The sequence below is a fragment of the Phaseolus vulgaris genome, chromosome 8 (assembly GCF_000499845.2).
Source record: "Phaseolus vulgaris cultivar G19833 chromosome 8, P. vulgaris v2.0, whole genome shotgun sequence".
NCBI classification, from domain to species: Eukaryota; Viridiplantae; Streptophyta; class Magnoliopsida; order Fabales; family Fabaceae; genus Phaseolus; species Phaseolus vulgaris.
This window is the reverse complement of record NC_023752.2, coordinates 7,005,410-7,020,218: the sequence shown is the minus strand read 5'-3', so window position 1 is coordinate 7,020,218 and position 14,809 is coordinate 7,005,410. Positions and strand designations below refer to the sequence as shown.

At 28.5% G+C, this 14,809-nt stretch overlaps 1 protein-coding gene and 1 long non-coding RNA gene across 2 annotated transcripts; one reads left to right on the top strand and one right to left on the bottom strand.

Moving 5' to 3' along the window:
• Positions 1-1,339: 1,339 nt before the first annotated feature.
• LOC137824146 (polygalacturonate 4-alpha-galacturonosyltransferase-like) lies at positions 1,340-6,633 on the bottom strand. The gene is made up of 10 exons (XM_068629613.1): positions 6,287-6,633; positions 5,908-5,942; positions 5,543-5,602; positions 5,312-5,437; positions 5,140-5,203; positions 4,960-5,006; positions 3,438-3,769; positions 2,978-3,335; positions 2,224-2,805; positions 1,340-1,931 (listed from the first exon to the last, which is right to left on the bottom strand). The coding sequence occupies exons 1-10, from the start codon at positions 6,402-6,404 to the stop codon at positions 1,656-1,658; spliced, it is 1,998 nt and encodes a 665-aa protein (XP_068485714.1). The 5' UTR covers positions 6,405-6,633; the 3' UTR covers positions 1,340-1,655.
• Positions 6,634-8,588: 1,955 nt separating this feature from the next.
• Positions 8,589-12,268, top strand: LOC137824147 (uncharacterized). The gene is made up of 2 exons (XR_011083216.1): positions 8,589-8,728; positions 12,068-12,268. It is a non-coding gene; the product is annotated as an uncharacterized lncRNA (long non-coding RNA).
• Positions 12,269-14,809: the final 2,541 nt, after the last annotated feature.

The following is a 14,809-nucleotide window of genomic DNA, read 5'->3' as shown; positions in this document are numbered from 1 at the left end:
TTTTATATACATAATTTATTACAATTTTACTCTTTAAATAACTATTTTTTTAAAATTCAAATAATTACTCACAATAAAAAGTCACCTATACAATAAAAAAGTTATCTATAATAAAATTAGAAAATTATTTTTTTATAATTACTTTAATAAAATTTGTTTTATAATTTAATAATATATTTTTATTTTAATAGTTATCTATAATTTATAACAATTTCTTCTGTGGAGTAGACAATTTCTTACAATTTTAGCCTTTAAAAAACTACTGTTTTAAATTCAAATAATTATTCACAAACAAACTACTTACACAATTAAAAAATTAGCAACAATAAAATTAAAAAATATTTATTTTTATAATTATTTTTAATGAAAATATTTGAATAATTTAATAATATATTTATTTCTATAACAACATATAAAGAGGACATTTTATACACATTTTCTTACAATTTTTTGGCTTAAGGCAGAAGAAGACGAGGACTTACAAAACCATTTTCTTACAATTTTTATTTTAATAGTTATTATAATAAAAAAATTCAAAAGAAAAAATATACGGTATTTAGATTATTTATCTTTTAATAAATAAATAAAATTATTTATTTATTTAATAAAATAAATATTTTCTTAATTTTTATTTATTTTAAAATAATTAAAGAACTTTTCTCTTCAAAAATAACAACTATATATATAATCATTTACTCTTTATATCATGTATGAATAGAAATATATAATAAAATTTATAATGATATTTTATAAATTTACCTCATTAATTCAAGAAAATTATAGTTATTATAAATTTATAATATAAAACATATAACAAAGGTAACACAACAAAATTTTAAAGAAATTTAAACAATACAAACACACGGATACTATAACCATGTAGTAATTATCTTAAAATATAATTTCAATTGAATACTATAAAGCTTTTTTTTATAAAAAAAAATCTTTTAAAATCTCAGTTGAATATATTCCATTTGTGTGGTTTACTTGGGTGAAAAGTATACAGTTAGTGGAACAAAACATTTGTGAACCTAAGATTGATGAACAAACAATATAAAGTATCATTTGACCACTAAACTTATTTGACCTCTTTTACCTTTTTTTAATTTGATTGCCTAATTAAATTATGTATGCTTAAGATATTTTCATTTGATAGTCTAATTAAGTTAGGTATGCTTAATATACTTCTAAGTTGATTTCGACTTAAATTGCAAATTTTATCATAAACTAAGATAATTAAAATCATACTCCTATATCAATTCCTGATGACTAGTACACCAGAAGAAAATGCAATACAATATGCAATCATCAAAAAGGTTCTCGAAACTGAAGAAAGCTATTTTTGAAAGAATACATAAAATTGTTATTCTATTTCTAGTCCAGTCTCAGTATCAGAGAGTATTGTATACAATGAAGGGATTTTATAGCAGTAAACAAGGTATGCTACTTATGTACCTTGTTTCAAATCAGTGAGGGTAGTGTAAACAAATAGAATGAATTGAAAGCCAAAAAAGTGACTTGGGAAAGAGATGATGTAGGGGTAACCACAAAACAAGGCACTTCACTTGAAATTGCCAAGATAGAAAGAAGATGGGAAAGGGTATTGTGCAGAGAAAGAGTTTTTTTGTCTTAGACTTTGGACCTAATTGTCAGGATCATTGCCGTAGCTTACAATTCTGAAGATAGGGATGATCAAATTTTACATATTTGGTCCAGTATGTCCGATACTTTGTCATGGCTATATCTAACCATGGCTTCATATTACCATTGTAGTGTACAACAGCCGCATTATCGATCTCCGAACGATCTACACTTGGATTGTAACCCAGACCAAGAACATGCCATGACTTATTTAGCGGATGTGTTAATCCATAGAATGTCATCAGGCCTGGAGGCAATGTCCCCAGCTTCCACAGCACCCTGTCTTCGTTCTGGAATCAAACAGGAAGAAAAGGGTCAGTGAAATATCAGTTGAATAAAGTTCAAGTTAAAACCTTTTGTTGTTGTAATGTCAACGGTTGATATTGTAACAAGATGCATGCACACATACATAACAAACTAGGGAAGTTGTCAACATTACAACCGTCAATTTTTGAATCAACAGTTTTAACTGTAGTTTATCTCATAAGGGTAACTCCTATAGAGGAGTTAAATTTGTCTGAGGTCATATTATCATGTAAGAATAGGCACGTGATGTAAGCCAAGTTATGTTCAAGTACTAACCAAATTCTGCCATTTGTGATATATGCCAGTGATGTCCTTCTTTTTCCACACCTTCAAATCAAACATGTTCATCCCATATGCCCAACCACAAGCATTTGGATCAAAATTTTTTGCAATATGTGGATTTGAAAAGTTAAGGTATTTGTCAAATCGGTGAAAACTCTCCCCACATGTTTCAACAGCCCCATTTACTTTTCCATGAAGATTCACAGCCCATAATCCAGTCAGATCCTTCTGGACAACAATGTCATCATCAAGGAAAAGAATCTTGTCCAATTTTGGATAAACTTGTGGAAGATAGAATCTCAGGTGGTTAAGCATTGACAGATATTTTGGATTTCTGTACTTGAGATTCGAAGCACCAGTAGTAGTTGGATGGCCTGCCTTGAAATAATACTCTTTCATTGTTGCAGATTCAAGCTGCTTCAAGACTGGGCAATAGGATGAGTTCAACCACTTAAATTCATCAACATTTTCAACATTGATTGTGGCTTTTCCAGGAGGATTCAGCAAAAACCACATGTTCATGGCTCCAAAATTTAGTTTGTCAGTAACAAGGTGAAACACATGCTTTGAAGGATCCTGATGTTGAAGAAATGAAGACAAAGGAAAAGTTTAATTATATTAGTTATTGACTTGTACAAGCAAAATATGTGGGGCTGTACAATGCAAGCAGCTATTCATCATCTATAAAGAAAATCAGTTTATAAAAATGCGCACACACACTGGTCTGGTAAAAGATAGTATAAATCACCTTTGCATTCAAAATAGTTGAGTTCACAACAACAGATGCAGCCAAGACATTGTCCGAGAATAGGGCATAATGATAGAGACTAGGATTCTCCAAATTCTCACTTCTAGGAAATTTTCTCTGTTCAAGGGGAAGGAGGAAGTAGTCTATGGTAAGGCGCATAGATAAGCAGTGAATTCCATTTGGTATGGTCTTGGCAGCTAACTGACTAAGGAACGTGCTTTGTTTTCTCAAGCTCCTAACCCGCTCATCAGCTGTTTGTAGCATTGCCCTCAATTTCCCAGTAACCAAGTTGCAGTCATACAATTGCTCTTTTGCCTTGGAAAGAACTTGGCCCATAGTTTTGATTTTTTCATGATCACTACAGATATTAAACATTTTATTAGTAAAGTTGGTTAATGTAAACCAAGACCCAGATGCATATGGATATCACTATTGAGAAAATTGCACATAGCTTTCATACCTTGGATGTAGGTCAGCATCAGAAGTTGCCTCACCTAAAGCACGCTGACTTTCTTTAAGCTGAGATTCCAGTTCTTGGTACAGTTCAAGATTGTCCTTCATCTTTGCAAGACTCAAGTAAACCTTAGCCATAATGATTTGGTCTCGCATCAACCGTACAGTAGAATCGGGATTTTCATTCTCATTTTCTTTCCTCCAAATGTTGTATTTACCAAGAACTGCTGAATCAACAGATTTTGAGTGTTCAATAGCTGAATCTTCAAGCCTTACAACTACTTCATCGTCTTTTACCAACTCAGCAGCACGCTTTTCCTTCCTTTTCTCTATTAATTGCTGCAAAAGATATTTACAAAGAACAAAACAGGGTTTATTTTCAGAATTGTTGAGTTTCCAAAATAGAGTGTCATCCACAGTGCAAACAACATTGAACTCTACATAAACTTTAGGGTTATTGGCGTGAAGTTGCCTTCAAGTCAAATTTATTTTAGGAAGAATTAATTTAGGAATAGTAAGCTTTACATTTGGGAATTATCAACCACGTGTTATAAGAATAGATTATTAGAATAGTCTTGGGTTAAAAGTACTTGAATATAGAGATTCAGTACAAAATCAATAAAATTTAGTTTGAGATAATATTTTGTTGGGTCGTGAGGGGAGCCTAAATAACACAAAGAATCTTCCATCAACGGCTCGTATGTCTTTGTGTCATTAACATGTTGGCCATTCTTATTCAATGTGAGACTTTTTTTCTTAGATTTGGTACTCCAACAACTTATTTGCAAGTATATGGACAAATTAATAAATTTCCAATGTGTCAAATACAAGGTAGTCAAACTCTTAGTTATCTCTTAAAACTCAAACGAGTTTACAATCCTAGATAGGAAAAACGAGTTAACTCGCGCTATCAAACTCTTTTCTAAGTAAAGATAAACTTACATAAACTCTTAAGTGAAGTATCAAGTTTGAAATCAAATGTAATTTTTATCTGAATTTTACCCAACAATGACAATATTTTATTAGACTCAAATTATTTAAATTGTTTTCATCTTAAGAACTTATCCTTTTATGAATTTATATATGGTTTAGTCATCTATGTCATTTAATTTCATTTAGCACTAATGTACTACCACACTTTGTCATTGTGATTTGCTACTTTCTTTGTTGTGATGTCAAAATTCAATATTATTTTTTATGTTAGGTGAATTCTTACGAGTTCGAGTTAAATAGGAGTCGAGTTCATGTAAGCATGAGTGTACATAAACTCTCGAAGGCTAGCACAGCTTCATGTCAGCTGGAAGTGACAAATAGGGTATCCTGGCATCTAAGGCACCATCATGGCCAGTTGGGATTTGGGAAAGCCTATGTATTATATCAGCAGCGAGGCTATTTCCATAACAGTGTAACCCCAGACTGTGTAGCAGACTACCCCACAGTGCAAACATGCATCAGTAAATGGCTATCAGAAAAAAACTGTATACAAGTTAAAACAAGAAAAATACTCAAGAATGATCAAGGATACTCACCCTTCTGGATTGCTGTGCAGGACTGTCAGTCCACTGAGCATGACCAACTGCATTCATAAAAACTATTTAATGAGAAAGTAAAAAAACTTAGGGACAACATAAGCAAATTACGCATATTCAATGAGAAAGTAAAAAAACATAGGCACAACAAAAGCAAACTACGCAGTAGCACGATAGCACCTGAAAATCTTCCTTCCTTCCCTTTTTGCTTCTCTTGTCCAACATTATTTGCTGGTTCGTTAACCTATAACCAAAAATAAAAAATGGACTATCATAAAGAGAGAAAATATGCCCTTTTTTCTTTAAAACAGGAAGTAAAAGCTTCTAGCAGAAGTAAATCATTCTTCCAAACCTGATTTGTAGCATTAGAAGCCTTTGATCCAACAACTCTCCATGAAGCAGACAAGTTATTTTTTCTAAAACTCTCAAGACTCAAAGGGCCCGCATCATTTGTGTTGGAAATAATAACATCAAGAACCTAAATCATAATGATTATTAGAAACCCAGGAAGAGCACAAACTCTTCAACAAAAAAACATTACAGGCGAGACACAGAACACGAGTAAACATAAGCTTTCGCTTGCCTCTTTCGAAAAAAGCGATTTAAGATCCTGCAATGACTGCCACTCTCTGAATCTGGCAACCTGCAACAAACAACAACATTAAAAGAATAAGGTCCCATAAGCCACTTGTAGGAAAAGTAAATAAGAAGGTAATAAAATGCATTGAGCTTTTCCATAAGCCGCCTTATCTTTTGAGTAAATTAAATGAAGAGAGCTTCCATACAACTTAAATGCATAAGTCAATACAAAACTTAAATGCAAAGTTTGTTTTAGCTTATGCAAGAAGTTCGATTTTTTACTTTCATATTCTCTTCTTCAATAAGTACTTACAAAAAGTTCAGCCAAACAGAGTCTTAATCATATAACCATTAAACCCAAAAACGTACCTTTCTGCTGGTAACAGCCGAATTACCACCTTGATCTGCACAATGCACTTGAAGTAATTAATCAAACTAACTTAAACTCATTACACGTGCATTGAACAAAAACCCATAGACACTAATCACGATTTTTTTGTTCTCCCATTTCCCACTCCTCACGTCAAGAACATTATATCACACCCCATTTCATTTTAATTCCCGACAATTCAAAAGTCCCTAGAAAAAAAAAGAGAGAAATAAAGCATATAATCTAGAAGAAAAGAAAAGCATTGGAAGAGTTGCGGATGTGGGATCTGGAAGAATAATAAGATGCAAGCAATAAGCAATGCCCAATTGGAAAAGAAGTGAGATTTGATTGAGATAAGGAGAGGAAAAGGAATGAGACCATGAAAAGTATGAAGGGGCGATGCGCTGAAGAAGAGAAGGGGCGCAAGGAGGCATAGAAGGAGGAAGGCAAGCAGGGGAAAATGCGATCCCTTGGTTCTGTTGTTGTTGGGTGCCATTGCGGATCTGAATCAATCAAAATGTGAGAGAGGAGAAAAAGAAAAAGGGTTTATTGATTTATTCTGCAGCAATGCTTCACTCCGATGAGAGAAAGAAAGAGAAAAAACAAAAGTGTATGTGTTGTGGTGAAGTGAAAGTGTGAATGTGTGTATCAATGGTTTTGGTTTGGTTTGGTTTGGTTAAGAATGTGGGTTGGATGACTCAATTTCCAACTTCTACTTTCCTTTCATTCCCTAGCTGTTTCTTGCTGGCTCATTCTCCCCATTTTTTCTTCATTTTTTTTATTTATTTTTAAGGATAAAAAAACAAATATTCAATTATAGTAATTTGGTCTTTCTATATATATAATATAATTTTGTTTTTAACTTTAGTTTCAAGATTTATTAAAAAGCTGTAACGTTGATGAAATTTTCAATCTTATATAAATTTGATTTTACATTTTATATTCAAATTATGTACTTTTTTTATCGGTAGAAATTACTTTAGTTTTTGATGATTAAATTTAAAAAAAAAAATATGTTACAATACTTTATATTTTAAAAACAATATAAAATTAAGTATTTTTAAAATTGAAAATTAGAATCAAAATTGTAGTCTAACTTAAAAGTAAATAAATACTATAAGAACACCCAATATTTGTAAAACATTCTTCAAGGAAAATATTTTAATTACTCGTATTGGAGAATGGATTAAGCACACGGAGTATTAATTGAGATTAGGGAGAAGCATAATTAGTGTATTACCAAATATCTTAATCTAATTTATGTAATAGTCTGTGATGTAATAACCATTGCATCGTAATTTTCTGTTTTCTTGAATTAGATGTAAACCCATTGATATGTCTCAAAACAATTTTTTTGTTTTAATATAGTTTGTGATGTAACTTGTTTCAATGGTAATTCAATATATATATATATAGCTAACCACGATTAGAATATGCTAAAATACTATAAAAATATCATTTAAGAGGGGAAATATTAATAGTTTGGTTTATAGCACATATTTTTGGATTGGCAATTGTTTCATATCTTGGAATAAATTTGTTCTGAATTTATTATTAAGACGAGGTTTATCATTTATAAACATTTATTGAGTACAATTGAGAATTAGTTGGGTTTCATAATTAGTGTATTAAAAGTGAAAATATTAAAGGAATTTATTTGTTTAAAATCATATAAAACATAAAAAACAAGAGAGAATTTTGTGAATGTGCAGTTTCAGTTCTATATAATTTTAAACGTAGGTTTAGTCCTTTAATTTTTAAAATTAAAGAAATTCAGTTTATTATTAATATATTGTTTAATTATTAATAGAAAATTTAGGTCATTTTCATAATTAAAATTTAGTAGACAAAAATTAAATATTTAAAATAAATTTTAGATCATGTTTAAAGTATTATTTAAGGATGAAAGTGCCCTATGATGTGACTCCATTAGAATATAGAATATATTGGAATGGGTTATTTCATTGGCCACCACTTTCCCACAAAGGTGTAAGATCGTTTTTTTTTTCTTTCAATTCCATTAGAGCATTAGAACGGAAGATGCTTAACATATCTAAGTTGTTTTATATATATTTTTTTAATTATTTGATGAAACAATTGTTATTTATGAATAAAATATATTATTTTATTATTTTCTCAGTGCATGAAAAACATGTCAATAACAAAACGTGAAATATAAATAATAAAAATCTAAATTTAAATATAAAAAATCGGTATTTCATTAAAATGGTATAATTTACTTTTGTATTTATCATAACTGAAAAAAATTTAATTATGAGTATGAGTAAATTGTGTCTTACATAACTTTATTTAAAAAAAATGTTATAATATAGTGAAATGAAGAAATGGAATTATGGTAATAATATTGAAAAATGTAGATAATTAAAATTGCATTTAGGAAACATAAAAGTTGTAACGATGTGATGTGATATAAGTTTAGTATAGAATAAAATAAAGTGATGTAAATGAAGTTGTAACGGTTTTGTATAACTTTAGTATAAAATGAAATGAGGTGAGTGCGATTCCCAAACGACATTTAAATTTATTTTTTAGAGCGAGAATTGGAGGGGAAGAGTTGTTGAAAAGGTGAGGGTGGAGGCCGGAATCGGAGGTGTCGAAGAGGAGGCCGAGGCAGCAAACGGCTACTTTGTGAAGGGCGAGCGGCGGTGGTCGGAGGGGATGGTGCGGGAGAATTTGGTCTTCCAACAGAAATCGGCGATGAGGTTGACGGCAGAGAATTTGGTGCAGACGCAGGCCAAAGCGAGCCGGTGGCGAGCATCATCTTCGAGATTGTAGAAGATATTCAAAACGATGTCGTCGGTTAGTTTCTCTCTTCCTTACTTACCACCTTCTTCTCTCTGCAATTTTTTTTTTTTTCTTTGCCGTTTCTCACCGTTCCTTCATTCCATTATTAAATTAGGACCATAGAAAAAAGCATTCAAATAATATTTTTTCTGTGCTTTTCTCGTTAGGCTTTCTTCTCAGTATCATAAATTGTCCAAGTTTTTATTTATTACTTATTACGTTCACTAAAAAACAACGAATGAAAACTTGATATTAATGCATGATTTTACATATAATTTACTTGTTTTTATTTTTAATTCTATTATGTATTATTGCATTTGTCATGGTATTTCAAATTAGAAGCGATTGATGATGAAGTTTTAATTTTAATTAAAAAACACTTACTATTTCAATTTTGATCATTCATTAACGGGTTTTTTAATATTAAAGATCAAAAGCGAGAGAAAATTGGTAAAAACAAAATCAAAGATGCCTTTTTATTTTTAATTCTTTAACATAAATTTATAAATTTTTTTAATAATAATAATTTTTTAATTTATAAAATAATATATAACATAGTTAATATAATAATAATTTTTTAATATTAATTTTTATTTAATGATTTTTGATAATGTTTGTTTTTTATACTGAAATATTCTTTTAATTAAGATTAAAAGAAGAAAACAATATTAAAATTTCATAAAATAAAATATTTTTAATATTCTATATAAAAAAAAAGTCTTTTAATTTTTTAACCAATGTCCTGGTTAATAATTACCTATTTTTAAAAATAATTCGTTTTGTTTATCTGTTTAAGATATATCGAAACTGACTTTTTTTAAAAGCTCTTTTTAAGAAAAAAAGATTAAAATTAGTTTTTTTATAAGTTAAAATTATAACACACATATATATATGATTTAATTTATAAAAGTTCTTTTTGTATAACTTTTTTTAATATATTATTTTTAATTTATAAAGAAGTTAAATTTATATATTTATTTTAAAATATCTTATGGAAAAATTAGTCCAAACACAAATAAAGTTGATATCCTACTTTCTATAGAGTAATAATTTCCTTTTGCTTCTAAGACATTCAATTTTAAAAACTTATGGACAACTTAAGTCAACTCTTTAGGCACCTGTCAAATTGACGATGACAGAACCCAAAGCCATTAAAAAGAAAATTGTTGTATACTCCGTTTAATTTAAACGTGATATACATTTTTATTAATTTTTTTATAAAATAAAAAATATGTATTAGGTGAAATGGTTGAGCTATTAATTAAAAATAATTTATAGTACAATTTATTTAATATTTAAGAAAATTAATTATTAGAGATAATGTCACACACAAAGACAAAAGGATGGTAAAAAATAAAAATATTTATTCCTCTTTAGATATTACTTCTTCATATATAAGGATAAGTTATTAAAATAAATTTTAATATAATTTTTTTTTATAAAAAAAATATTTTGATCAACAGATTACAGTAACTAAATCTCCTTCAAATACCCAGATAACAATATCACTAAAATAAATTCATAGTTTCGTGATAATAATTTTTTTAATTATTAACGAAATTTATAAACGGATGGTATTATCGAAATTTTTTCCGTTAAATCTTTGTTATTAGGTATCGACGGATATGAAAATTAAAAAATCAAAATTAAGCATAAATCATTATTCGTCGATAAAATTCCTTGATTATTATTGAATGCAAACAAAATTCATCAGTAAATTTTGTCAGTAAATTTAATAATAATAATTATAATAATAATGTTAATATTAATAATTATAATTATGATAATAATATTAATTTTAATAACATTAATAATAATAATTAAAATAATAATAATGACAATATTAATAATATTAATATCAATAATATTAGTAAATACAATAATAATAATAACAATAATACTAATAAAATTAATAATTATTATAATAATAATAATATTAATAATAACTAAATTATTATTAATAATAATACTATTAATAAATATAAAAATAATAATGTTAACATTAATAATAATTAAAATAATATTAATTTTAATTTTAATAATAACATTATTATTAATAGTATTATTAATAATATTATTATTATTTAATCTTATTATAAATAATAACATTAAATAGTAATATTATTAGAAATAATAATTTTAAAAATAATAATATTACCCGTTAATACCATTTTTCTTTCTCATTACACTTGAAGGGCTTGTAGGAGTGGTTAGACAAGCAGAAGATAAAAAGTTAGTAGAGAGTATTTAGGTCGGGGAAAGGCGGGTAAACATGAGTATGCTACAATATGTAGATGACACCCTCTTTTTCTGTAAAGCCACAACTCAAAGTGTTATGACCTTAAAAGTAATTCTGAAGTGTTTTGAATTTGTCTCTGGAGTGGGTGTGAGCATCAATCAGATGGTGTTGTATGCTTCTATCCTTAATTACGAAATTATGAAAGCACCTTTTACTTATTTGGGGGTGACACTATGAGGGAATCATAGGAGGTGTATTTTTTGGGAAGGGGTGCTCAATAAAATCCATAGTGGATTGAGCTCTTGGAAAGATAAATTCCTCTTTATGGCTGTCTGATCATATCTGTGCTTACCTCTTTACCGTTATTTTACATCTCATTCTTCCGTATGTCGACTACTGTGGTGAAGGAATTGAAAAGGATGCAGAAGAATTTTTTGTGGATTGGGGCTCAAAGAGTAGAAAAATTTGCTTAGTGACATGGGATAAAGTCTGTGAGTCAAAAGATAAAAGAGGTTTAGGGGTTATTCTTATAAGAAGATTTAACTTTGCCCTTATGGGGAAATGAATTTGGAGACTTAAGTCTGAAAAGAGAAGTTTATGGAAGGATATCATAGATTCTAAATATGGTGGGTGGAGGGGCTTAAGGTCCTAGGTTCAGAATAGTAAGGAGTCTGTGTGGTGGAGAGACATTAGGAAAGTTTAGAATCTAAAGGAGTGAGGTAACGACTTTGATGACAAAGGATGGTGGGAAGTAGGGGACAAAAAAGAAATTAGGTTTTAGGAGGATAAATGGGTGGATAATGTACCTTTAATGCAAAAATTCCCTACATTGTTTTTGGTCTCTTTAGATATTGGTTGTACTCTGTGAAATTTGGAATCATAGGAATATGGTTGTTTTTAAGAATGGGCGAGTTGATCTAGTTGAGGTTTTTACTGTGGTACAAAGGAAGATCTGGTCTTGGGTTACAGTAAAGGAAAGATTAATTGATTTCTCTTACTCAGATTGATGTTTGGAACCTTTATGTTGTATGAGATATTTGAGAAATTTATGTTTAATGTTTTGACCAGGTTTGGAAGTTTTTGTCTTATTTAGTGCAAGTTTTTTGGCTTCCTAGTTTTCTTGCAGGTTTGGTGTGATATTTATGACTCTTGGGTGTTTTACTTAGTTCTGGATCCTGGCAAAGATCCTATTCAGTTGTTGGAGAAGGTGCAGGGTGGTATTTATTTTGTCTTATTTTGTGAGAACATGTCTCCTTTTGGAGGGATGATGTAATTGTATTATGATGTGATCATGCCTATACTAGTCTTGTCATGTATATATTACTCTGGTTGATGTTTTGTAGAGTATGTTAGATCCCTAGTTGGTGGGTGTTAAGAAGTTTGGTATGAGTTTTTTTGTATAAGGGTTGGGACACCCTCTGAAGTGTCTTATTTTATTTTATTTATTCTTTACTGATAAAAAAACATCTAGCTATCGAGATATTTCTTAAAGAAGAGAGGAACATTTGATGCATGCATGAACCACATTTAATGCATCTTCTACATTCAAGCTCTGCAGACACAAACAAGACGTTTAAGTGAGTTTGAAGTTGCTTAACGACCAGAAAAAGATTTGCAACGACTCTTTTTCTAATTTCCTATATAACGTTATCCTTCAAGAAAAAAAAAACAAGAGTTCAAATTGAAAAGGTGCTAAATCGTTGTTAATATTCTTTTTGTACCCTAAAATAGCTTTGTAAGAACATTGTTGCGTTTATCTGGCAAACTAGTAGAGAGTTGTTAACTTTGTAAATATCGAAAGATGCAATCCCTCTCTAGCGAGCCACCTTGTGATATTTTTTTTATCACTCCTTAGAAAAAATATTTGTCTTAGTCAAAAGTGCCTTGTTATCAAATAATACTAATCATGTTGGTCAAGAGTGACTTGTTGTAAAAAATGCTTGTACAGGTTATTCATGAATGATTTGTTGTTAAACAATACTTGTGTTATTAACTTGTTGTCACACAATAGTTGTACAAGTTAGCAAGAAGTGGCTATGAGTAGAAAGAATACTCGTTGTAACTTGCAACATTAGTTAGCATGGTGAAACTTAATTGATTAATTGAGAACTATACATGTACATAATATGTGCTATTAGATGATCCAGTATAAAAATATCTTAAGCAATTTCTTCCCTCCTCATACTCTTATATGTTATTTGTTTGACTAATATAAATCAATCATTTGACTACATTCTTTGAGAAGATGCTTACAAATCAAAAGTCTTTAAAACACATTTCAATCCTCCTTATATTTTTTTTTTGTTTTTCACAATTTAATTAACTATCAATTTAGACTCATTGTTATTTAGCTCTTGCTTTTTTTTTACCCTTACATACAGGTCATAAGAGTATTGATTGCACAATAAGTGTAATCAATGTTTTTTTTTAATTACCCTTGCATATAGGTCACAATAATATTGATTGAGGATAAGTGTAATCAATGTAGTGACAATACATATTGTTACACTTTTTGTTACAATTTTTGTTTTTATAAATTTTAAAATCTATTGTAAAATTTAAAAAATTAATATTAATTTTGATCATTAATTCAATCACAAGCTATTATTTCAGTCACTATTATTTTATTTAAAAATAAATGCATTTTATATCTATTAATAATAGCAAAATTAACATAATACCAATCTTACAATTTGATGAATAAAATTGTTGCATCAACATAATGTAATTCGAATAAACTAATTAAAAGTAAGAACTTAGTCAAATTGCAAGAAGAAAAAAATTCTCAAAAGAAGCTATATTTTTTTTAATTAGTAAAAAATAATAAATAAATAAATATAGATCATTTCAGATGTGACTTAAACTTTTATATAAAAATAAAAATATGATAAATTCTTACTCCCAATCTAAATCAATCTCCCAACAAGACTAATTCAAAATTCAAAAATATTATCTATATAGGAATCCATCCTTAACAACCATGAGAGTACGTGATAGTACTATGATAATCACAAATAGTTTGTTATATCATTAATATAGTTGTCATAAGTATCATCAACAACTGAAGACAATGACATTGAATATTTAATCTAAAGTGTGGAATATATAACACATTTTCTTTATTGCATTGTTATATATGTTCCTCCAATGTTTTTTATACACTTTTAGTGTGACCCGTGAATGAAGTCATCACTCGAAAACCCATAAAAGTTCCCTTTCATATGCTTTTTAATAATTTAGAAATACACTTGATTATCAATGTAGAAGGAGGAAGATTATCTCTTTTTTCATCTGCTGCTTCATCTGATTTAATATCATAATATTACAAAATTAAAAAAAAAAATATTCTGGCAAAAAATCAATATTAAAATTGGTGACTCAAATATTTAAATTTATTTTAAGAGACAATTAAAAACAACGTAATAATTCAACAATGATTAGGTTAGAGAAACTATGATTAAAGAAACTATATTAACTAAATTAAATAATATCTTAGAGATTACAAAAATTATTGGTATATAAAATATATTTTATTATTAATAAAATTTATAAACTAGTTTCTAAATTAGTATCTAATTAGTTATCAAAATTTTAGTTTTGTAATCTCTAACACTACAAGAAAATCATGAAATAGAAACCAATTTTTAGAAATCAAAATAATTAGTTGCAATAATAACTAAATTAGAAACCATTTTAGAAACTAAAAAAAATTAGTTTCTAAATTGGTATCTAATTAGCAACCAAGGTTTTTGCTACTAAATTTAGAAACTAAATAATAGAAACTAAATAATTGGTAGTTAAAACCTTGGTTGTTAATTAGATACCAATTTAAAAATTATTTAACAATTTTTTTTTTA